We start from the raw sequence: 26,286 nt of genomic DNA on the forward strand, positions 1-26,286 counted from the left end.
GGCTACAAGCATTTGTATCAAAAGGTTTTGATTACGCATCATGTCTTGAATGGTGGTCTTCATAAATGTCATAAATTCCATCATGCTCTGTTGTAAGGCTTGCATCATAGCTTCAGTTTTTGTTTATAGTTTTGTTGTGTGTCTAATTTTGTGTGCACTTCATGTGGAGTTCGGGAATTTTGGGTTGGAGGCGTCATACCTTATTTTAAAACGTTTGCAAATGTTGTCTTGTTAGTGTTGGATGTAGGCCAGGGAGCGAAACTTGCTGCTTTCGAGAAAATTACTTCAGGATTTGTCTCTGATGGTATCAGCGTAGCTGTTCCTTGGTATGCCCGCGCCGTGTTCATTCTTTTGTGAAGACGGATTTTCAGCTCTTTGTAGATTGGACAGCCTCTGTAGTTTGCTGTGTGATTGCCCCCACAGTTATTGCATTTTTTCTCGCATGCATTTTTTTTGTTAGTTTGACACTGTTTGGAGTCGTGGAGATCTCCACAGACTACGCACACCGGGCGAAGTGTACAATACGACCTCGTGTGGCCATACTCTTGGCAGTTTGTACATTGTACAGGGGCGTTACGTTTGTGCGGCTCTTCTACCGTGATCCTACGGTGCAGAAGGAGCTGGAGTTTGTAAATTGGGTGAACCTCGTTTTTTCTAGGAGGCTTGTTTTCTGGTTCAAGCTCAATCTTGAAGAGTGGTTGGGGCTGCCTGTTTCTGTTTTTGATATTGAACACGCTTTTGGCGTAAAATCCCTTTTCCTTTAGCGCCTCAGTTATCTCTTCGGGCGTAACATCAGACTCAATGCCCTTCAGTACTACTTGCAGGCCCTTGCTGCTTTTAAGCTGGTAGGTGTAGAAGCCTATTTTTTGTGCGGTAAAATAGTTTGTGACTTTTCTGTAGTTGTCGTCTGAAGTTTGATTTCATTGATAGTACCTCTTACGAGGGGAATTATATGAAAGCTATCTTTTCCAATAAGGCCAATCAAAGTATTTACAAAACCGCTTGTGCTCTTCTCGCGGATGTATATTGGCGGAGGTTTTGTTTTCTTCGGTTCGATATCAACGGATCCCAGCGGTACGTCCTCAGCGGTATCTACCAGCAAGGCAAATCTGTTGGTATTTGCAGGGGCTACATTTTTGATCAAGGTAGAGTTGTTGCGTGTATTTTTCGGCTTGTTTTCCAAATCTGAATTTTCCGGGCTGAGCTTTCGCTTTATTGTAATGTAGCGGTCCATTCCAGTCTGCCAGGTCGACCCAGCTTTTTTGTTTACGTTTTCGTTTTGTCTTGCTGGTAGTGCAGCAGTACCGTTTATTGCTTGCGGTTTTGCTTTCGCTGACTCAGTCTGAGCGTGAGCGGGTGCAGCCGATGACGAGGTAGAGCGGGCTGTCGGTCTATCTCCAGCTGTTGTTGTTGGAGGTAGCGGGGCTTCTGTCGGAGCTAAGAGAGCGGGGGAGCAGGAGCGCGCCCTTTCTTGATTTGTTGGTAGAAGAAGGTTTCTTGGGCTATGGGTTATTGACCGCTCGATGTCTGCGTTTGGGATTGTCGGTGAGACGTAGGAGAAGTACGCGTTGTTGCGTTGAATTGAGAGCCGACGTTCGTCTTGCTCGCGCTGTCGCTGAGCGCGAGTGTCGTTCTGACTCATAGTTTTATAATTTAAGATAACAAATCACTATATATTTAAGCGATCTTGCATCGCATAGAGCGTCTCTTTCGCTTTCGGATTTTTTATTTAGTTTACTTTATTTGGCGTTTACTTCACTCAAAACAACCGATTTTGTGCGGAGCTCGATAAAAACGTCTTCACACTTCGGCGGTAAAGCACACAGATGCTGTTGAGTTCGCCTATAGCCCACCCTACCTACGATCACCTGCCGATAGAGCATGGCTTCCCTTCCCTTTAAACACCCTTCGACCGCGGTAACATCAGCTAAATAATGTTATTGCTGTTTTAGAATTTTATTGTTTAATCACTTATTCGCGTTAATAGATAAATGTTTATATTGTATGCAAAAATTACAAATTTAATAAAGGGATAGTATCTGGATAAATTATATACAATAGTATACTATTATATTCAAATGTGTAAGAAAACGTTTAGTAATTTCAATTAGAACTAGGGTATAAGTTAATGTAAATTAACAGATGATTTCCTTAATATACGAATTAAAATTAAATTTAAATTTAAATTCGTTGATTTCTTTTCAAAGTAGGGTTAAAGCATTTTAATATACTATGCATAGCTGACTTACTTCATTTACATCTATTTCTTTCTTTTAGGTTTTTCGTTACTGCAATAAATTAAATAAAAAAGATAAAAAAAAAAACTGCAAAAAGACTGTTAACGAAAAAATTTGTTTGAGGCTTATTCAATACACTAAATCAAATTTTTTCAAATTTCATAAAGGGTTTTACGATTTATGTATATATATATATTTACGAATTCAGACCGAGTGTTTAATAAAAAAAGAACACAGGAGGTTATTTTATTTATTATTAAACGTTTTATTATTTTCAGTAAAGGAAGAACTAGAGCCTTTGGATTATCACTAGGTTGGATAATGGACTTCGAGGTTGAAGTGGGCTTAGCAGTGTTATCGCGATTGATAACGTACTCAGAACTGAACTGATGTATGGGGACATGATTGGGTTTATATAGGCGGATTGGGATAGCTTAAGAGCGAAGTTTAAGAGAATAAGGTTATCAACGTTTATTCTCCCGGAAAGAGAGGTGTCTATTCTCCCGTTAAGAGAGGAGCCCCGAAAAATAGGAGTAATTTGAGAATCCTGAGACGATTGTGTGGGCGGAAGTTTTTGTTATTTCAGTTGGCTCGCCAAGTGATCGAATGTTTAGGGGACGTGGACATTGGCTCGCCCCAGAGTCTAGACTTTGGACTTCGGACTTTTGCACTTTGCTGCGCGTAGATGAAAGCTAAGCATAATCGAAGGGCTCTCGATCTTTGAATACATTTCGTACTTAGACATTAATGTGTGTGTGTGATTGTTTACAATAGTGTGTGTGGTTGTGATTGGGGAGTTGTGGGTGTAGATATGTTACTTCCCCATCCTTAAGAAAAAAAGCCTGTCCTCAGGCGTTTAGAGTAGGGTACAATACAGGGGTATTGGGGGGTGCAGTATTGTCTTTTTCAGGACTTATAATATTTTCATTTTTTTGCGTTTGATTTTTAAATTTTACAATTAACTTTTGAGGTATAGTTTTATATTTATAGATAAAGTACAATATTACAATAATAACTATCATGATTAATGTTGCAAGTGTTATTATTTGAAAGATATTATTCGTCTGATTGTGTTGTTTGATTATTTCTTTTGCCTGGATGTATTCGAGTGGTTCAAGTTTTGTTACATTATTGTTTACATAGATAGTTTGAGTATAGTCTAACATTGTGTTGGTAATTAATATTTCTTCTAATTGGACCGAACAATTAAATGCTTTTATCATGTTATTGCCTTCTATTATAGTTTCCCTATTGATACAGTTTTGGTTTAGGATAGTCTTGGGAAGGTTCCAAGTTGTGATTATATTAGGTTCTACATATTTTATTTCAAAATCAGAATGTGTTTTACTGAATCTACATTGTGTTGGGACCTGGTTTAATATACCAATTATACACTTATTTACAACTAAGCTTTGAGAACTTGCCGTGTATGTTTGATTATTGTGTGAAAAATATTTGTCATGTATTGTTTCGGTTAATATGTAACTTTTTCCGTCTGGGTAGGGTATTATTTTAAAAACGGGTGTTTTGGTTATTTCTCTTGGAATGTGGGATATTATCAGGATTTCGTTCGTATCAGATTTACGCCAAGCTGAAGTTTTAATATTAAGAAGTTTTTCAGAATTGACGTGGATTAATGAGTCGTGTTTTAAAAGTTTTGGATTAAAGATACCTAAGCGTGTCAGTTGCAAACCAAGCTCTATGTCTTCAATGTATTCAGTGAATTGTTGTAAATTGAAGATTATTAGATTTATCATTTGTTCTCCTTCAAAGTTATTATTTAAATGGTTGGTCAATTCGATTCCTTGGTTAATGACTTCTATTACGTGGTTAAGTTCGCTTATTTGTACATTATTTTTAGAGATGTCGGCTATTTTTTGTTGTAATTCTTCTTTATCTTCTTGATCTAAAGTACCGAATAAGTATTTGTAAATTGTTCCCATAAAGTTAACAAGACCGCGTTTACTACGTTTTACAATTCGTATGCCGTTCATTTCACTGTTAAGTTTTTCTACTAGATACTGTATTTGTGGTGAGTTAGTAAAATGTTGAGTTTGTTTAATAAGTTCTCCATAAGTATTTTCTGTTTTACTTAAGTTAATAGATAAGTGATGATATTCGTGGTTTATCGGTAAATCTATTGATCCGGTTTGAAAGATTAGGTAACCGTTTTTGGCCTGGATAGGGGTTACTTCTAGGTATTGTGTGTTAATTGTCGATAGGAGGCATAACATGAATATCATGCTCGGGAGTAAGCCTGGAATTATCGTTATTATATTTACTTTTATTAATTTTCTTTTTCTTTTTAAACTTAGACTTATAATGTGTTATATTTCTACCTCTATTTGTTTCTTCGAAATGTTTATCATCTATTTGTCTTACGTTTCCTGTCTTTTTGAATGGGTTAGTCGTTTTTGATCTAACTAGAGGGGATTCTTTGAAGTTTGTGTCTATGTTAAAGTCGTGTCTATTTTCATTGAGTTTGTCAATTTTGTTTACTTTATTTTGTTGAGTGTTATAGGCCGGGGTTCCTGCAAAAATGAAGATGTCTGCTGGGGTTCGACCAGTTGTGTTGTGTTTTGTTTTGTGATTGTAAATGTAAAGTATTTTTTCAAATTTTGTGAATTGGTTTTCAGGTTCATTTTCGCTTGTTATTATTCTTAATTTTTCATTAACGGTTTTATGAAATCGCTCAACGTCAGAGATTCCATTTTTACTTGTTGTTATACTTAAAGTTACTCCTTCTGATTCTAACCAAATTTTAAGTGCAATGCACATGAAGGCGGAGTCTTTGTCGGCTTTTATTTCTATTGGTTTACCCATATCGTTGAATATGCGTAAAATAGCTCTTTTAGTTTCAAGCCAATCTCTACTATTTACTTCTATCAGGGAGGCGTATTTAGAATAAATGTCAATGCATGATAGGAATTGTTTATTGTTTACTAAGTAAAAATCCATGACGTTCTTTTCTCTGGGACTAAAAGATTCTGGGGTTGTTTCAAGGATTAATTTTGTGTTTCTATGTTCAGTTTTAGCGATGTTACAAATTTCACATTCGTTTATGATGTTTTGGATAAGTTTTTGGTAATCAGGGTAATAGTAAAGTTCTTTGAACTGAAGTGTGAGTTTTTCTATACCGGGGTGTAATAATTCTTTATGTGTTTTGAGAATGATTTCCTTGAATTGGGCGTATGTTTGAATGTCTATTAGTTTTATGCTGGTTTTCATAGTTTTAGTGAAACTGTCGGGACTTATGATTTGAATATACGCATTTTGAAATATTTGAAAGTCGATCTCATCAGGAAAGTAAATAACACTTTTCTTAGTGCAAATGTATTCTTTAATGATATTTTTAGCAAGGGTATCAGTCATTTCTTTATAACTGATTTTAATTCTGGTTTTATGGAAATATTTTATTATTTGGACGTCGTCAAAATTGTCTTTTATGAATTCGAATTGTCTGTTATAATAATTAAGAGGTCTTTCTGTTATTGAAATGTGATTTTGGTTGTCTTCTTGTGCACTATGCACAGTAGCTGTTGTGAGCAGGGAAGCTGGGTCATCTTCTCCTAGGAAGTTTTCCTTAATTTGAACTCTAGATAGAGCGTCAGCTACATGATTTTCTTTACCGGGTAGATATTGAATATTATAATCGTATTCGTTAAGTTTTATCTTCCATCTCTGTAATTTCATATTGGGTCTTTTATGTTACTTAGCCATACAAGTGCAAGCCTATTCGCTTAATATGTCGAACTTTCTACCGAATAGGTAAAACCTGAAATATTTTGTTGCCCATACTATAGCTAATAGTTCTTTTTCTATAGCCGAATAGTTAAGTTCGTGTTCGTTTAGAGTTCTGCTTGCATAGCAGATGGGTTTATGTTCTTGGGATAATACAGCACCTATGGCTATATTACTAGCGTCTGTTGTCAGTGAAAATTTCTTTTCGAAGTTGGGGTATATTAGAATTGGGTCGGATGTGATGAGTACTTTTAGTTTCTCGAAGGCGGACATGTAATCATTATCTTTTGTGTTAATTACTGTTCCTTTCTTTAATTTGGACGTCATAGGTTTTGCTATTTTTGCAAAATTGGGAATGAACTTACGGTAGAATCCGCAGAGTCCAAGGAATGATTTTATTCCTTTTGTGGTTTTAGGAATAGGAAAATTAATAACTGCATTTATTTTGTTAGGGTTTGGTTTTATACCGTCTGTTGTGATAATGTGACCGAGAAATTCTGTTTCTTTCTTCAGAAATTCACATTTGTCAAGTTGCAATTTTAGATTAGCTAATCTTAGCTTATCAAATACCCTTTTTAGAGACATTATGTGTTCTTCCAATGAAGTGGAATAAATGATAATATCATCTAAATAAACTAAACAATCTTTATAAATTAAGTCTTCAAGAAGATTGTTCATGCAGCGTTGAAATGTTGCTGGTGCATTTTTCAGACCAAAAGGCATACGAGTATATTCGTAATGTCCATGTTTTGTTGAAAATGCTGTTTTGGATATTGATTGCTTGTCCATTTGAATTTGATGGAAACCTTTAGCTAAATCAATGGTTGTGAAGTATTGACAGCGTCCAAGCTTGTCTAATATTTCGTCCATTACTGGTATAGGGAATTTGTCGTCGATGGTTATTTCATTGAGACTACGATAGTCTATGACTAATCGAAATTTTGGTTTACCAGAAGCATCACTTTTCTTTGGCACAATCCAAATTGGAGAACAATAGGGGGAATTAGATTTCCTAATTATTTTTTGTTCTATCATTTCGTTGATTTGCCTGTTGACTTCTTGATCAAACGCTTGAGGGTATTTATACGGTTTTTTATAGATAGGGTCTTCGTGTTTTGTATGAATGGAATGTTTAATCGTACTCGTGAAGGTCAAAGTTTCACCTTCTTTGTACTGAATATCACGGTATTCAAGCAAAACGTGGGAAAGTTGCTCCCTTTCTTCTGTATTTAGATGTTCTAATCTAAATACGTTAGATTCTCTTAACTCGTCATCTAGGGCGTAGTTAGAGGATGTTACTAGAAGGGCTTCTTCTAGGTATGGGGTAATAAGAGGGTTTTCCTCAGATTTAGAAGTCTTGGGACGCTCATAGGTAGTCTTGGACTCTTCTGGGTTAGATGATCTGGGGCACTGATTGGATGCTGACTCATCTGTTTTTAAGTGGTGTTTCCGCTTAATTTTCCGGAGGGTTTTCTCCTTTTTTGGGGTATGTAGAGGGGTTTCCTCTGAGTTAGATGACTTGGGGCACTCATTGATGGCCTTGGATTCATCTGTTTGGATGTGGTCGTACCACATTTTAAATATGTAGCCATTTATAGTGACTGTTTGTGTTGAATAATTAATCTGAGTGTTAGTTGGTTCTAAATAGTTTCTGCCTAATAGTAAGTCATATTTTTCTGAAAAGTTTTGAATATAGAATGTTTGTTTAATGGGACAAAGTTTGCTTGACTGCAATGAAACGCTTTGATTCAACATTATAATGCCATTAATAGTGTGGACTTTAACTTTAGAAGGTTTGATTGGAAAATTAAAGAAATTTTGTTTCATAATATTAATTGACGAACCGGTGTCTACTAAGCATTTGAGAGTAATATTATTCATTGTGATTTTTAAGAATGGGTTTCCTCCTCCTCTAAATCGCTTTCTGATTCCGAGGCTGGTTGAAGAAAATTTTCGCATCCTGTATCCATTCTGTATTGGGCACTATCACTTTCTCTCTGTCGTTTGACGGGAGGGTTTGGGGCACTATTATTTCTTTGTTGAAAATTTAATGGATTCTGGACTCTTCCTGTATTTAATTTTTGTGTGAGTTCTCTTGCAAACTTTGGATTTGGTTCGCAGGGTTTCGGAGTAGTGCTTGGATTTGACTTAATTGTGTTATGCATAGCATTGCTCACGAAATTTTGATAGTTTCCCTTATTCTTAGAGGTTTGGGGTTGGGTTTTGTTATGATCGGAATAATTTTGGGATCTTGTTCTGTCATTGAAAGTTATTTCGTATACGCCTTCTTGTTGCGCTATTTGTTTGAGATTAGATACTGTCGTAATGTCAAATCTAGCAAGAGTCATAAATAACCTATCGGGCAATTTTCTCATGATTACATCTTTGATTGTCTTATTTAATGCATTTGTGTATAATACAGTATTATTGATATCATTTTCTAGCATAAGTTTATTCGATATCGTGAATGATTTTATTTCTAATTCTTCGACGAACTTACGGATACTTCCGTTGAAGGGTGTGTTGTAAATGTGACGAAGTAGTTCTTCACATGGTGTTTGGGTTTTATACTCGCTGATGAGCGCATTCATAAGGGTTGGCCAGGTTGTTGCTCCGGATAACTGGGATACACGTTGAGCATCTCCTGCAAGTTGCATTTCAATTGCGCTGAAGAATACATGCTTTTGCCTGATGTCCGTTGATGGATAAAGCTGAAGTATGAACTCGATCCTTCGGATAAAGGCACTGAGTTCTTGGGTATTACCGCTGAATATTGGTATTTGCCTTATTTGGCTTAAGGCTTGATTAAGGTGGGATTCCGATAACAATTTTACTTGCTCGGTTGCCATGGTTGTTGTTTTTTTTTTTTTTTTTTTTTTTTTACACTTTCGTTAACCGTATGCAGTAGGTTTGACTATTATGTGTCAACCTCCGATTATACGTAGTTCTTTTGCGGATAAAAAGAGTTAATTGTATTACGATATTATGTTCACTTTAGCGCCGATTCGCGTGGTTCAATCTTAAAAGATACGCTTGGTCGTACAAGGATCTTTTGTCACTAGATTGATATTTGTAAACAACTCGTACAACTTTTTCTATTTATCCTACCGACTGCGCCATTTACGAATTCAGACCGAGTGTTTAATAAAAAAAGAACACAGGAGGTTATTTTATTTATTATTAAACGTTTTATTATTTTCAGTAAAGGAAGAACTAGAGCCTTTGGATTATCACTAGGTTGGATAATGGACTTCGAGGTTGAAGTGGGCTTAGCAGTGTTATCGCGATTGATAACGTACTCAGAACTGAACTGATGTATGGGGACATGATTGGGTTTATATAGGCGGATTGGGATAGCTTAAGAGCGAAGTTTAAGAGAATAAGGTTATCAACGTTTATTCTCCCGGAAAGAGAGGTGTCTATTCTCCCGTTAAGAGAGGAGCCCCGAAAAATAGGAGTAATTTGAGAATCCTGAGACGATTGTGTGGGCGGAAGTTTTTGTTATTTCAGTTGGCTCGCCAAGTGATCGAATGTTTAGGGGACGTGGACATTGGCTCGCCCCAGAGTCTAGACTTTGGACTTCGGACTTTTGCACTTTGCTGCGCGTAGATGAAAGCTAAGCATAATCGAAGGGCTCTCGATCTTTGAATACATTTCGTACTTAGACATTAATGTGTGTGTGTGATTGTTTACAATAGTGTGTGTGGTTGTGATTGGGGAGTTGTGGGTGTAGATATGTTACTATACATATATACATTTTTAGATATGTATGGGTGTGAAAACTACTCATGGCAACTTATCCATCGGAGAAAGATCGATCTTCCTGACACCGCAAGGCTTAAAATTACACATATCCACACATAGTCGTTGTACCAAATCGGTTTTAAAGTAATTTAGGTTATCCGGATACATAAAATTTGTAAATTGCCGGTGACTGTTGTCCTAGTATTTATTTCTCATGATGTTCCCACATTTTAGTTGGGGTTAGCCGATGAAAGACGATTGCAGTGGTTATGAGTGCATTGTACCTACTGACGCACCTGATCGATGTTATATAATTGGGTGAGCGCTCCTTCCATTAATATTGATGGAAAACTTGCGGGTGTGCTTAATTTTCTTTTCATGTTTAGATTAAACACACATCATAATTGATTGCTGGGATTAATGGCAGCCTGACTAAACGATTTGGAGCATTTAAGTTGCTCTCCCCAATATTTCGCAGGCGTATTTAGCTGCAGATTAGGTTTTCTTGCTCTATAAGGAGGTGCTCTACCTGGCCCTACTTTAATTGGTGCTGGCTGTGCACAATCTGGAGACTTGGAATGGCCACAATAAATACCGTATTGCTGCATTGTCTTCTGGAAAACGTGTGAACGAAATTGTGAGCCATTGCACAGTGGTTTTTTATGCGTTCTTTTGGCAGAAATTCGAAATGATGACCTATCTTCACCAAATTTGGTTTGTGTTACTCTTTACTTCCCCCAAGATGATTCACAAAGTTTCAAGTGATTTGGTCAACTTTCATATAGCTGCCATATAAACGATCTGGCCGATATGCCATAAAAATATTTACATTACCAAAAAAAAAAAAAATTGTATCTATTTTTAATTATATTATATTATGATATTATATACAGAAAATCAAATAAAATAAAATCATATTAAGATGTATATGAATGTCCAAAACCGTTTGTCATGAAATTTAAAAATAAATTTATCATATGTCATTGTTATGCTATTATACTTACAACCTATAATCTATTGCAACCTGGCAAATGTTTCCTTATGTATTCAAAGAAGGACTTAACTTTTTTATTTATCAGTGAAATACAACATTAATTTAAATTATTCTGACCAATTTTTTTAAATATAAGCTGCCTAACTGCATCCTCAGAGCGACTATTGTTGCTCCAAATGTCAAGCAGCTCTGCATGCCCAAACAAGTATTCATCTACAAAAACGTAATTTTTTCAAAAAGGAACAAAAAGGTGCATATGAAACTAGTTGTATAATATTATGCACATGTAGTTAATAACTTGCCGTTAAAATTATTTTGAAGTGGTTTGCCATACAAAAGTTATATTCCACAAAACACAGCTACATTTGTTAAGTTGACTGTAAAAAGGCACATAAACAAAACACAAAACACAAAAATATATAACATACACAAAAATGTTAGTAAACTACAAATCTACAAACCTGTGCTACTGTTTTCCATGACAGCACTTTAAACTTTTTAATTCTCTGACGAAATATTAACCACAAATGTTGCACAATGATTTGCCGCCAATTTTGTCTTACGCATGTTATCGACAATCAGCTGTCTTTGAGAGGTGGGCAATAAGCCAGTGTTGCATAAAAAAGTAAAAATCGACTTTTTTTTTTATCTAATTAGACTATCCTAAATATAAAGAAACTAAAAATTTTTTTATTCCGTTAAAAAATTTTTTTGACTTTCTGCCAAAAAAAACACATAAAAAACCAATGTGCATTGTCGGACACCTCGATTTCAGGTACTCCATAGGCCAACAACAATTTACCATCTAGATATTTTACAACCGCACTGGAATCTATTTTCCTAACGCGTTTAAGAAATATGTATTTGGAGTAATGTTCGATATCAATGAATAACCTGTATTTCCGCTTCGGGACCTCGGATAAGGTAAGAGGAAAGGTACGAATAACCGCTGAAAAATCGCTGTCTTCCAGGCGCTTTGCCTAATGTACGTCATAACACATAATTCGGAGCTTTAGTGGTTTTGCAAACTTCGCATGCATTGATATAAGCCCTTACATCTGGTACCAGTCCAGGCTAAAACTAGTAACGCCTTACTGTCTCCATCGTCTCTTAATTGCCAGAGTGTGACGATAAGGGACTATCGTGAGCTCGCAAATGATCTCAGCTTCCTGGCGTATTCGTCATGCATTACTTCACCCATTAAATGTTCGGATTTCCGATAGACGTAACCTCTATCGGATTTAAGGTCAGGAAGGTTTAGCTGATTCACCGTAACTTTTTCAACTGTACTCTGCTGATTTGAAATGAATTCATGTCACCCAACAATTCCTCGAGAAAGAGAGTTAGAAACAATATTTAAGGAGCCTTTACGATGTTGGATCTCGAAATCGTACATCTGTAGTGCCAAAACCCATCGGGTGAGTCGAACTGAGATAGTTGTTTGACATTATCCATTTTAGTGAAGCATAATAAGTTACGATTTTAAACTTATGTCCTTCTAAGCTCCGTCACTGCCGCAAGGCATTCTTCCTCAGGGAAATTAACGCAATAGGCCGTTCGCCTCCTTCTTTGGACCCCTGCATTAATACAGCGCCTATGCCAGTTTTGCTGGCAACACAATGTATCGAAAAACGATTTGAAAAGCCTGTCTTGCATAAGACGGGAGCCTTACTCAGAGGATATTTTAATGTTTCAAAAGCTTTAAAGTCTTCATCGGCTTGGCAGAATCTACGTTTTGTAGTCATCAGATCCGCCAAAGGAACTGCGAGCAAACCGAAATTTGGAACAAACTTACGATAACACCAACATAGGCCCATGAAACCTTTCAGGTTCCCCAAACTTTTTGGCAAGGGGAAAATTGGTAATCGCTGTCCCCTTTTTTGGGTCAGTATGTATTCCCCCGTAGCGGTTTATATGCCCAAAACATTGCTCATGCTGCATGCAGAAGTGACTTTTGCCTTCTGACTTTTGTTGCTCGAAGTGGATAGAGACTTAATTATCCACTTCGGCGCATATTGACTTTTCTACTGCTTGTGACACATGTAAATGGAGTTGGTGAATTGGCTTAACCATACCAACATCAATAGAATGCGTGCGTGATCAAGTTAGTCTTGCCGTGACCTTTTTGATGAAAAGAGGGAAAATAATTTTTAACATTTGCAATCTTGGCTTTTTACAACTTCTGAAAACAGATTGTAAAGTCTCAAAAAATCTGTTCCTAGATATACATGTAATATTAGTGTAATATTTACTATTATTACTGCTCTCCTGATCCTATCGATAGTTTCCTGCAGTGCTGCCACCTGTGCTATCGCGCTGCCATCACAATCATTGTTTACACTCGGTCATTCTGGTCTTTTGCTGCAACAGCCTCTCCTTGCCCTCATTTTCCAGCTGCTCTTCTAGCTTGGCGATCTTGGCCTCTAGCGTGGCGATTGTAGCATTTACTTTAGTGCGCTGTGCTGTCTCGATATCGGCAAGCTTAGCCTTATGCTCCTTGTTTTAGCGTTCGAGCAGAGCGCGCCCGTTTTCGTTCTTCTGAGAGTTCGGTTTTTCGTTCGCCAACTCAGTAATCAGCTGCTCAATGTGCAGCTGCGCCTTGCGGCTGCGATCCAGCAGCACCTCAGAGTTGGACTGTTCCTCCTCCAACTCCTCCTCAAGAGTGGCAATGCGGGCTTCCAATCGGCGCTTCTCGTCGATCATTAAGGAGCCCTTGTTGGCATTGTTGTGTGAGGAGTCTTAAAACTCCCCACAAATCTCGTGTAGGGGAGTGGCCCAGCAACAGCCGCGATGCAAGGCGGCCAGTGCAAAGCGGAGAGACTCGAGCGGGCCAAGGGCACAGGGGTCGAACGGTAACGGTGCGGATTTCGGACAGGCACAAAGAAGACGCACCGTGAACTAACGGTACAACTGTTGGGCCTTGTACCCGAGCGGGCCGTGCTCAAAAGGGGAAATAACGGGATCCCCGCGGCCTATAAGGGGACGGCGCAAGTGCATCTCGAGGCAGTCAGTCTCAACACGCGAGGAGTACGTACGCGAGGATAGTCGAGGAGAGTACCGGCGCGAGTCGAGCGGTCCGCGCGCAGTCGGAACGGAGTCTAAAGGCGGAGGAATAGGAGGCAGTTAGTGAGACAGAGTGTTAACGGAAGAAGTTCGGGTGTGAGAACGAGGTGTCAAGTCAGAAAATAAGAAACAGTGGAAGCATCGGGCGGCAAGAAGCCCGAAGGACGATCACCACAAGCGAGTAGAGATCCTGGGAGTGGAGGAGAAGGATCTGGCCTGTCGAAAGGGTCAGTGCGCTGCCTCGTCCGAGGACGATAAACACTGCCCATAACATCCTAATCCCGGCCGGGCCAACTTTTCGTCCGTGTCAAGGAGCAAGGACCACTGAGGCAAGGCGTTGCAGGAGAAACGCCGCAGGAGTAGCGAGATCGCCGAAGGAGTTATCTATAAGACAGTGGAATAAACGGCTATAATAAGAACCCATTGCTTTTCCTTGGTCGGGCAATCACACAAATCATACATATAATGGACGAACGCACAAACTCTCTGAGCTAGCCGCTGCAATCCGTAGCGAGCGAAAATAAGGAAATCAGTTCATTACAGTTGGTAGTTACAATTTCTTCGGCCAATTCGTCACGCTCCGTTTCAGCAGCACGTCGCACCCTCTCCTCTGAGCTGGCCAGATATTCAGCTGTAATACTTCTGCCTCCAGGGGCTTGACCTTGCGCTCGGCCTCCTTGCTCAACGCCTGTAGTTCCTCTTTGGCGGCATTTGCTTCCTCGGCGTCGCTCAGCGCGTCCTTCACTTGTGCTTGTACAAGTTTCATACCGCTCTTTAAGTTCCTCATATGTATTACAGGTATGCCTTATACATTTGTATTCGGTTTTGATGCTCAGTCCATTTACAACATAACGTATTACAGACTTGGTTTCAACTTGGCCCAGCGCGGCAATTTTCTTCATCTGCAAGACGAATTCATGAAAACTCTCCGTTTGCAATTTTTTCCTATTTGCCAGTTTCTCGTGTACTTCTGCACTTCCAAATTTTCGTTTGAACTCAGTTAAAAGCGCTCAATCCAATTTTCGACAGGCACCGACACGCCGTCAAAATCTGCCACAACTTTACCGAAGCCCTCTAATGAGACTTTTGGAGTATTTTCAAACTCAGCAGCTGAAGTATTTGTTGTAATTGTACTTGATTTTCCATCACCGCTTCTTCTTTTTTCTCTTGTGGTTGTCTTCGTGTATTTATTTGTCGCGCCGTTTTTGGTGTTTCACCGTAATTTTTTGCTGTTTCTTTCGTACCTCTCCTTCTTGTAGCTGCTTCCGATCTTGACGCACTTCGCATTTGTCTCTATGTTTTACCGTTACTTTTCTTCGTAGCCAAACATACACATGTCGGCAATAGAGGAGTCTCATCCATATCGTTTATTCACTTTGGTCTCCAAGTGGAGGTGGTGTTTACTTTAATTTTGGTTATTTATCGGGTGGCTAAGTGTTGGCGACAATAACAAGGGCAAAGGCAGGCAAATTGCTAGCGACAAAGACAAGAGTAAAGGAAATTCTACTGAGATTGAAGTTTGAAATTTGTTTATCACCTGGGGCAGATTGCTATATTTATGGGTTGGATAACTGGCACTACTTTATCTGTTCGGTTCATCAAGTCAGATGAGACACTTCTATGACAGACCGGTGGACCTTAATGTATCGTTTGATTTGGAATGTCTCCAACATAATTTATATCATCGAATCCAAAACGTCGCCACGTATACTATCTGATCTACCTCCTTGAGCTGCAATAGCTCTGGGTATACATTCAGCGATTGAACTTTGAATCAATTCTGTAATTCTATCGGAAAGTAGAGTAACAGCAAGTAAAGTAACAGCATTGGTTGTAACAAAATTTACCCCTTGAGATTGAAGGACCATCTTTTGTCGTTGGTTTATCGGAAAAAAAATTACTTGATCACCACAAAAAAAAAAAAAAAAACAAGAGAGAATGCTGTCGAGTTCCCCGACTATCAGATAATCTTCACTCATTGAGTGAAAATGCAAACGCGAAATTTCATTATTTTTTTGGGATATCGATAGATATGGGTAAATGAAATGAGAAAAAATTTAACATTTGTTTCACTCTAACGCCCTAAGACCGCTCAAAACTGCCCCGCCCAAACTGTTGAACATTTTTGGGATATTTTTTCATAATTTAATTAGTCTCGTATATTTCTATCGATTTGCCAAAAACCATTTGCCACGCCCACTCTAAAGCACTAAATCCGACAAAACTGCCACGCCAACACTTTTGAAAAATGTTTCGATTTTCTTTCGTTTTATTGTTTTTCTTGCAAATTTGTATCGGTAACCAAAAACAATGTGGCCAAGCCCCTGCATTTACCTAAAAAACGCCAAAAAACGGTCGCTCCCACACTTTTCAACCATTTTTAAATTTTTTCTTATTCCCCAAAAATCTATCGATATACCAGAAAAAAGAATGCAATTTCGCATTCACATTCCCACTAGCTGAGGAACGGGTATCTGATAGTCGGGAAACTCGACTGTAGAATTCTCACTTGTTTTTAATTTGGTCCACTGTGCGCGCTTCCTCCATCAGGTCTTTCATCTTGAAAGGGATCCTATAAAAAGCTCTTATACCATGACCTTTTGGAACAGTAACGCTCGGCATTCCCAGCAACCAGCTACATGATCGCCTTTGGTTACCCCGGTGACTTGGCGCTGCGTCAGGAATACGGATTTGAGATAGCAGCATAACATTGGCAGTACTAAAAGATGTGGCTTTTAGCAATGCCCCGCCACAAATGTTTACTTTTAAAAAATTTATTTATTTTCCAATTACGACGAAGTGGTTTTGCACAGATCACATTTGTACTAGCTACCATAAAAAACCTTCTGAACCGTCAAAAACTATAAAATAAGTAAAATAAATAAGTTTTATTTTTGTATAGGCCCCTAGTTCTTCACTTACTATATCAGCAACTTGCGCTTGTGGTTTTTCAATATGTTTTCATAAAAAACAACCTCACTTCAATCATAAGATTATTGCTGAATTTTTTGCAAAATAATTGAGAAACAATTGAAAAACACCTCAAAGCTTGCCACAGATTTAAAGTTAACAGAAGATGGTATTTTGTAAATTTTGCTATATTCGTCTCCATTAATCACATATAGACGACTACAGACCATTTGCATGATTAACAATTTATAACTATACTTAATGTTACGTTCTGACTTTTTATAGTGATAATCCATCCTTGTATTATTATTCAGGATTAATAAACTAGTCGATTTGCCTATGTCTAACCGTCCGTCCGTACGTACTTCGCGATAATAGAAACTATTAGAGCTAGACATAGACGTATCACAACTTTGTTGTTTAATGATGTTCGCATGACCACAAAACGCCCAAAACTGCGAAAATTGTGTCGATAAAATGTTGACCTTTCTCTGTTGCGCTCCCAATAGCACTAATGATAGGAATGGGTATCTCACAGTCGAGAAACTTAACTACAGCGTTCTCTCTTGTGTCTACATATATAATTTATGTATGTTTTCTCAAATGCACTATTTTCAGTAAACATTCATCATCCAAAGCAATACAGCCAAGAAAAGACTAACAAGCCATCGGGGACCATACCATCAACACGTACACCCTGGATACTCACAAATGCAGGATCTCAACGGCTTGCGCAGACTTCGTATGCAACAGTTGCGTTGATTACATCTTTTTGGTTGTTTTTCTGGTGTGTGTTTCACTCTATAGACTGGGATGCAATAAGAGTTTCTTATGTTGTTCACCATGTTGTTGTTTTTAAAAGAAGATCATTTTTTGAAGCGGTATGTATATACAAATATCAGTGTATTATAAATAGGGTAATTAGCATGTAGTATGTTTAATACTTATAGATTTTTGTTATTGCTTTTATTTATAATATATAATTTATATTTTGCAGATATAATACAAGTTAAAGTAAACGTTTGTTTATTTTCACAAGAAGGTAATTAGGACCGGTGGTCCGTCTTTATTTTGACAAAAATCGGAACTAAATTTAAAGTACAAAATTGGGTGGTATTTATACCCCCCAGCACCGTCGCTGCTAGAGTCAGTGCCAACTCCGTTGCTGGCTCTGCCATCGTCGCTCCCACGGAAGCGCTCCAGACGCTGATCTTTCATTTATTGGCTACTGCAGGTGCACGGCCGGATGCGCGTGTAAGCCTTCGCAGATTGTTGTTGCGAATTCTTTTGGTGCTAACTTACATAATCAATACTATGTCCAAAAGTAGTTTGCATAAATTTACCATCAGCATATAAAACTTCTTAAGAATATATTCTGGAAGGTGGCTTTAAAAAATTTCTTTAAAAAATATACAGAATTGCCAATTAAAAAATTTGCCTTAATGAAAGTAATCTAAACTATAGAGTTTTGTAGGTGCGACAAAGGTTTTTTTATCAAATCGATAGACATTTAATGGTCTAATAAAAACAAAAGAGAGAATGCTATAGTCGAGTTCCCCGACTATCATATACCCGTTACTCAGCTAGTCAACGCGAAATTGAATCATTTTCCTTGGAGATATCGATGGATATTGGGGATTAAAATGAGAAAATATTTTAAAATTGTTTAAAGGTGTGGACGTGTCCGTTTGGGCGTTTTGTAGGTTAAAGAAGTGGCGTGGCCACAGTGTTTTTGGTATATAGATACAAATTCGCAAGACAAACAATAAGACGTAGGAAAATCTAAACATTTTTCAAAAGTGTGGTCGTGTCAGTTTTTGGGAGTTAGAGTGGCCGTGGCAACATTTGGAAACAAACTTCCGCTACGTCTATGTCTCTGGAATCTGTATGCTTAATCTCAACATTCTAGCTTCTGTAGTTCCTGAGATCCACGCTAATATTCCCTACACCTCTGGCTTAGCGTCGTGATGTTCGCTCATTATCATTCGCTTTTGAAACCTTTGCATATATGCACCGATGCAGAATCTCGTTAGCGTAAGCCAATAAAATCTTTTCTTATGCTCGAAATTGCTACTTAAACTCTTATTTTCATAGCTCAAAAATAGGTAATAAAAAAACTGATTTGTGCATAAACAAAATATGTGCAAATCATACAATGCTGTTTAAGCTTTAACTTTGATTAATTCGCTATTGTTGCTAAATGCGTTGTTGAACAACAAGTTGTGTCAATAATATTCAGACAAATTAAAAGCAGTGAACATTAAAAGTATCTCTGTTAATTACGCAAAATTGCATATACAGAAAGAGTTATATTTGTGTGCGTACAAAGGCAAGCAACGAAATCTGCTGCTAATTCTTCTTTGCGCTCATCCTCCCACTTGAACCGAAATTCGAGTCGCTGTTTTTAGCCTTTCTCGTAACGCTTAATTCCTTTATTTGGAGGTAAGCGGTGGACCGGAGCATATGTCGATGGACAACGGAATAAGATTCTCGGGACCAGGCCAGCAGAATAGGATGCCCGGCATGCTAGACCAGCAGCAGCAATCGCAACAACAAGAAGGAGTTCAGCAACCACCGCCGTAACATGCATCTCACTGCAGCGTTTCGTCTCCAGAATTGCGACAAGAAGTACCAGGTTAAGTGTTAAGCCACCTTACTCCATGCCACCTCCACCTTCACAGGGTATGGATCAACAAGTGGGCCAGGGGCAATTCAGCGGCTAGATGTTCGAAAAGTCACCACCGATCCCAGGGTAGGCCATGTAGAAACAGCCGTTGCACCTGCAACATCGCCATCATCCACACCCACATCAGCATCCGCTGCACCACCATCCGCACCAGATGCCGGCCAACCAACCTGCCCCCGATGGATATGGTGCTCCAGGAATGCCCGGAGGTGGAGCAGGAGCTGATCCTTTTGCATGACATTGGCACCTGCGATCTGGTCTGCTAAATTCTACGGTCCAGTTCTTTCGCATATCAAACCTTCCTGGCCTGTTGACTTTGTTACTGGAACACATTCTCGGCGAGATGATCGAAAAGCGGGCCAACAAGGAACAGTCCGCTCCGCTGGCGGAAGCTGCTGATGACTACAGCATTACCAAGTACAACCACAGCCGGCATTATGAAGAGATGGAGTCGAGTTGCTGTGCTGAGGACACCAACAAGATTGACAAAGCTTGCAGTGAGTAAGCTGTGTCTGCTACCCCTTAGGAATTCTGTTCAAAGTCGGGCCACGTAGCCGCCAGCAAGTTTTAAACTCATTTGTATAATTTGCTGCCAACTTCGGAGACATTTTAGGCGGTACCTCAGCTGTGCAGCAATATCTTAGTTATCTAAGCTCCGCCGCGCTCTCTCCCTTCTACTCACGAATCTATCTAGCTTAGCGTTCTCCTGTTCGATCTGCAATTAAGTCGCACATTACCATTCGCATTCGTTAACTTGTACATATCGCATCTATGCAGAATCTCGGTCGCTAAAACCAATAAAAGCATATCGTTTAAAATCTCGTCTTTTCATTGCTTTAAAATAGCTAATGAAAAAGGTTATTCCCTAGACTGGGGAGGTGGCGAACGGGGTGGTGGTGTTGGCGTGCGTGGTTGCGGTGTCGGTGGTGTTGCTGGAGGTTGCGGCTGTGATGGCGGTGGCCCACAGCTTCACCTCCTCCTCTTGCAGCCGTGCTAAACGCTTGATGTTTTCGAGAACCTCTGAATACTGCCCATTAGTGGGAAACACCCATATTCCGAGGGGTAGTGTTCGGTAGGTGCTGAATTTCAAGGAAATGTGCTCTTACCCACAAAAAGGACCGTGAGAATTCAGCTGCTGATACTTCCCAACATCGTCGCAAGGCGAATCTGGCGGTGGTTGGAACACGCACGAGGGCTTCGACAGGTGCATTTAAATAAGTGAAACAAGCAGATCCAGGAGGAAAGGAAGAAGACGTGCGCACGATTGAGATAGGAGGCAGGCGGTGACTCCAGCAGTCGGGGACATGGACGTTGCCCGTACCGGTCGAGGAGCTTCCTCCGGGAGTAAGTAGTTGCCGTCTCGGGTCCAATCAGTCAGAGTACGTACTAATTAAAATTGTTACTATTTAATTATATAAAATATAATGTTTACTTTAATTTTATATAATATTTATTCACTGATACTATTACAAGAGACTTTATTAATAAGTTATCTTTGATTTGAAGCTGTTCACGATCTCGTTGGAATTCAGACTGATCTTCTAATTTTTAATCCTGATCCAATCAACTTCGGCCAGAAGCTTTTCATTCGAAACTTTTTGAACTTTCAATTATGTTGAAAGCTGAAATTATGCTGAAATTAATTCTCTGTATTGTGAAATTGAAATTTGCTGACTGATGCAGTTTGATTGAAGCGCAATAAGTTAATCATGGCTTGGTCTACAAGTGGAGGTTGTGTTAACTTTAATTTTGGTTATTTATCGGGTGGCTAAGTGTTGGCGACAATATCAAGGGCAAAGGAAATGCTGCTGAGATTGAAGTTTGAAATTTGTCTATCAACTGGGGCAGATTGCTATATTTATGGGTTGGATAACTCTCCCCTTTCTAAAATGACGCGCCCCACTTCATTATGAATTTCGCTTAAACGCTCTCTCAATTCTGTTAAAAATTCTTACTTAGTATTTGAATATTTTCTGGCCGTTTTTGTTTGGTTACAATTAAAATATTTCTGAATTTTATTATTAATGTATTATCAAATACAAAATTATTAAAATTAATAATATAAATTAAATTGATATTTTCCAATTGTAAATTTCAATAAATGGGCTTAAAATATTAATGTTGTCAAGAGTAAGTTCTGAGTTGTTGGATTTTATGTAATCTGATATTTGCAGATTCTTAAAGTGGTTGGTGTATGAAATATTATTTATTGTGGTTGTGCCGTTGTACGTTATTCTATAAATCAATTCTCTACATCAATTTCTCTAAATGAGAATTGCTTACAATATTATTTCCATTTATTAGAATTGCACCTTCTTGAATCTTTCTTGATATCTTTCTTCTTATTTTTTCTCGTATTTTAGTGAAAATAGATTTCTGTCCATTTAGTAAGAGGGTAAAACATGTTTTATTATAAAATACCATAGTTATTAAAAAGTTTATTCTTAAAATTAGATATTGCATAAAAAGTATTTTCGCATTTTGCGACCTGATTACTTATTTGTAATTTTCCATCATGAAATCGATCTGGCATAATAAATTTCGCATCTATTTGTTATTATCAAATTTCATTTGATATAAATAATTAATTGCAATTTAATTGCAAATGCAATTTTGAATACAGAGATATCCATGGAATCTGCAATAATAACAGGCTCTTGTTGCGGATTTAATATTTCTTTAATGTCCTCATTATTTAACATTTTTGTGTTAAATACGTCAATTTTTGCCAGTGCAATAGTATCAATTATGTTTTCAAGTCGAATGCTAACAATCGTAAACGATGTTTTTGTAACGGCAATTCTTGATCAATAAAAATGTTTTTAAAATGAACAGAAAGTGATTTTATCTCGCTAAACAATTTGGAATTGATAATAAATTGTTGGTTATTGTTTTCGATTAAATCATTTATTTTATTCTGTATTTTAATGAAGTCATCGCGATACGGAGTTCCAGCTAACCATTTCCAAACAGTGCCTAACTCATTATTATTATTCCCCTTTTTGATCTAGTTGATAACAGCTGTGACAAAATAATTCGATTAATTGTAGTTTGTAAGTTATTTCCCATTGTGACCTTTTGTTTGTATCCTTTTTAATGTATCCTGATTTTAGATCGATTATTTATTTAAAAACTGTTAAATATATATAATGAACAACGATGTATGTAAGAATCACTCAACTACTTTTTATCTACTATCTACTATGTTACTACTATGTAAGTTATCATAAGTAAGGTCAATTATACTGAACTGAATGCTAAGTCAGTATCCGGTCCGAATCTATTGCGATAAATCAGCGGAATTTCCGGTTACTGTAAACGGACCCCCACAGGCGCAGCGTTAGCATTCTGGACGTGGTGGAAATAGCGGCGGAAGTGCCGCTATAAATATTTGAATATGAAATTGTACTTTAGTTTTAGACAGAGCTCAAAAGTGATCAGTCGTATTCTGATGCACTTAATAAAGAAGAAGAATTATTATTTGAATTAACATAATAATTGTTTAATTTGTACTCAAACACTCAAGTTGCCTGCGAGCAACGGTTAATTCCTTTTTGAGTGTTTTCGGTACTGATCGGCGATAACTCTTTGTTCGCATATTCTAACGCTGCCTGCGTGCAGCAAGCTTATATAATTTGAGTTTAGTTACTAATAAACTTCTGCGCTGTAAACACGCATAATAAAATTTTAAAATAGTTACGTGAAATAAGTCGGCACATGATTCATAAGAAAGAACATTTTTTTTTTCCTATGAAAAAAACATTTCCTGTTCAATAACAGGAAAAATTCGTGATTGGAGTATTCAATTATTTCTGAAGTGCCTATCACTACGAATGGTGTTAAAAGTAATAAGAAATGCATTTTCTGTAATTTTAAAAGAAATATAATATTTGTTAAATCTTAATATTGTCTATGTGAATAATTCTGTTTCTACTATTGATTATTATTTTGTTAGGTATGTTTTCCTTAACAACCTGTTTCTTATATCTAGTTTTTAGTTTATTTCTTTCTCCATGTTTCTTTTCATAAACTTCACTGACATGACCTCTTATGACCTTTTAACATAGTTTCTTAAATGTTCTTTAGAATTTTTGAAATGTTTTTGTGTTGAATTTTATTATATAGAATATCAATAGGTTTTAGATTTGGTGTAGAATGAATGCTCTGATTGAATTATTTTGCGGCTCTACTAATTATTTCTGAATAGTCAATGAGATTTAATTCTTCTTTTATGCAACGAGCCAATTCTGTTAATGTTGAATGTGCCCTTTCAACTTGTCCGTTCGAGGTACTGTGTCTGGGGTCTGCGAAATGTAAAGTTAAACCACATCTTCATCTTTTTCCAAAGGATTTAAATTGAGCAGAGGTGAAGCTTGGTTCTTTGTCAGTCATACTTACTTTGGCGTGGGGAAATGGTTGGAGTAATTCCATTACTTTATTCTCGATGTTTAGTTTATTTTGAATTTCCTTTACAACCAGGAATTTTGAATATGCGTCAATACGAGTTAAGAAAATAAGATTTTGTGCGTAATAAATTTTCGCCTTCTTTAGTTGGAATAGGAGCATCCCCAATAGGGATTTTAATTGGATGCCTATTATATTTATATTCGTTGCCAATAGTTCAATTTTTTATGTATTCCTTTAATTTGATAAATAGATTTGGCCAATAATATAATCTATTAATTTTTTTGTAATTTTTTAGCCCTCTATGAGCTCGACTATGTGTTTCTGCTATTATGATAGCCTTATCTTTATATTCTCTACGTCTTGCAGAAATATTTTGGTAAAAAGAAATTTGTTATCAAAATTATTTTCTAAAGGTAATTTAATATGATAAAGACCTTCTAATGTGCAATGAATTCCTACTGTTGTTTGGTGGTAGATAATCCTTAAATATTCCTACTAAATTTTCTGGTGTGTCATATTCGATTATATGTCGTGTTTTATCAATAACACTCAATGACTCATTTATTGTATACCTCCCCGTTGTTGAAACTGATTTAACGGTTTACGGGTCTCTTGTATTACATTTTTAAAACTACTTTCAGCAGAATGCTGTGTATTTTGATCTGAGCTTGATTGTTCTATATCGCTATTTGCAATATTATTTATTTTTATTCGAGAAAACGCCTTAGCTTCGACATTTGTTCTTCCGGGTTTATATATTATATTATTATTTTTGTAGACATTTTCCTAGAAATTTTACCATTATCTCCTCCTAAATATTTAGTATTTAGGTAGTAGTTCGAAGTTCTCCAATGCTTTGTGGAATCATTTTTTTAATGTAATTGTGGAATTTTTTTTCAGGATCTGTTTGTAAATGTAATTAACATTGTGAGAAACAATATAACCAAGAAATGCTGTTTCTAATTTAAAGAATTTAGATTTTTCTAGAGACATTTTCATATTTGCTTTTTGTAAAATATTAAATATTTGAATTAGATTGGTATATTGTTGTTCAGTTGTATTTGAAAAGATTATTAAATCATCGATATAAAGTTTTTCGGACTTGTTCTTTGAAATATTCTGGGTGCTCTTCTTAACCATAATGGCATAAAAAAAAATTTAAATTTCCCAGTCTTAATATATTTTTCAATATCTGACTCTTTCATAAAAATTTGAAATCCTGATTCCAAATCAATTGTTGAGAGATATTTTGACTTTCCTATATGAGATAATATTACTGACATGTCTGTCCGGTATTGTTTTTAGAGTTTTATCTTCGTTTTGACCCTTTTTGGGTACTACTAAGCCTGGTGAATTATAAGGGCTTTTACTTGTTCTTTTAATTTGTTCATTTAGCCTTCTATCGAATTCATTATTAACGAAATCTGAGACTGACATAGCAAAAGGATATTGTTAGCTATAAATTGCCTTATTATTGTCAGTATTTACTTGTCCTCGAATATCTGTTCGAAAAGGAAGTTGCATATTTATTTTAGAATACTCCATTTTAATTTTATTCACAATCTTATTTTCGGAAATTTAACGACGGTATGTACAGTTTTTTGTTGACGGAGGCCTTCGGTTGGAGGCAGCGGACTCAGCAGAGCGCCTAGTCAGCGCCTCGTGCCAACTGGAGTTTCATGCCCTCAACGGTCACCCAGCACGCTCATGCCCGCCTCGCATTACGCTGTCGTTGCTCCCCTCTGACTTGCTTGTGTAAACTCCTCCTTGTCTTAAGATGAAGTCGTCCCTGGATTTAATGGTCTTAGACGGTTGTTGACGTTTGACTTTCAGACGGTAGATAAGAAAGATGATGACCAGGGTTATTGAGGCTGTGGAGGAGACAGAGCAAAAGATCCAGGTGTTGCCTGATGGCAGTCGGGATTGAAGGTGTTTGATGTGCTGCAGATTTTTAACGCTCATTCCGCGAATTGATGACAGACTAAGGCGCTATAGATGTCTCAGAACGTTTACTTGAGCCATGGCTGAAACTGCGGCTTTCTTCTTTGATGTTCCGATATTGTTGACATAAAGGGTGCCGTTTTTTTTTAATTTTTTCGGTATATGATACCAGGTAAGTTCCTGATATTTTTCGGCTTATTCCCTTTTCGTTGGTGATATTTATCGTTACATCGTTGGTGATGAGCATTCCCTCGTCGATCATGGTGACTGGGTCCAAGTGTCCAAGCTGGGTGTTGCAATGGGCGACCATGCCAGATATGAGTTGTTTTGCGCAGGTTGGCGCTTTCGATCTCCTGCAGAAGGTGGTGCCCGCTGATACATTGCAGTCCTTGACGGCGAAGGTTTCCGTCCCGCAAATCAAACGTGCTACCGACCTCGAAAACTAAGATTCTATTTTCATGCTGTACCGGGAATATTCTTATTTTTCTACAAGTTAACAAAGGCTTCGGAAATTTTATTAAAAAGTACAATAGGTCCCGATTTTGAAAAGTTTTTATGCTGCC

General features: G+C 37.5%; 1 protein-coding gene across 4 annotated transcripts in view; it reads left to right on the forward strand.

The window, feature by feature from the left end:
* The window catches only part of LOC27206899 (lachesin), a 221,245-nt gene extending 203,538 nt beyond the window's left edge, over nucleotides 1-17,707 (forward strand). For all 4 annotated transcript variants that reach the window (XM_039298586.2, XM_039298587.2, XM_039298588.2 and 1 more), the window contains 2 exons: nucleotides 17,308-17,570; nucleotides 17,687-17,707. In XM_039298586.2, the coding sequence (XP_039154520.1) occupies nucleotides 17,308-17,570; nucleotides 17,687-17,692 (269 nt within the window). In that variant the 3' untranslated portion in view covers nucleotides 17,693-17,707. The remainder of the gene's footprint in view (nucleotides 1-17,307; nucleotides 17,571-17,686) is intronic.
* The last annotated feature ends 8,579 nt before the right edge of the window (nucleotides 17,708-26,286 follow it).

The sequence above is a fragment of the Drosophila simulans genome, chromosome 2L (genome assembly GCF_016746395.2).
Source record: "Drosophila simulans strain w501 chromosome 2L, Prin_Dsim_3.1, whole genome shotgun sequence".
NCBI classification, from domain to species: domain Eukaryota; kingdom Metazoa; phylum Arthropoda; class Insecta; order Diptera; family Drosophilidae; genus Drosophila; species Drosophila simulans.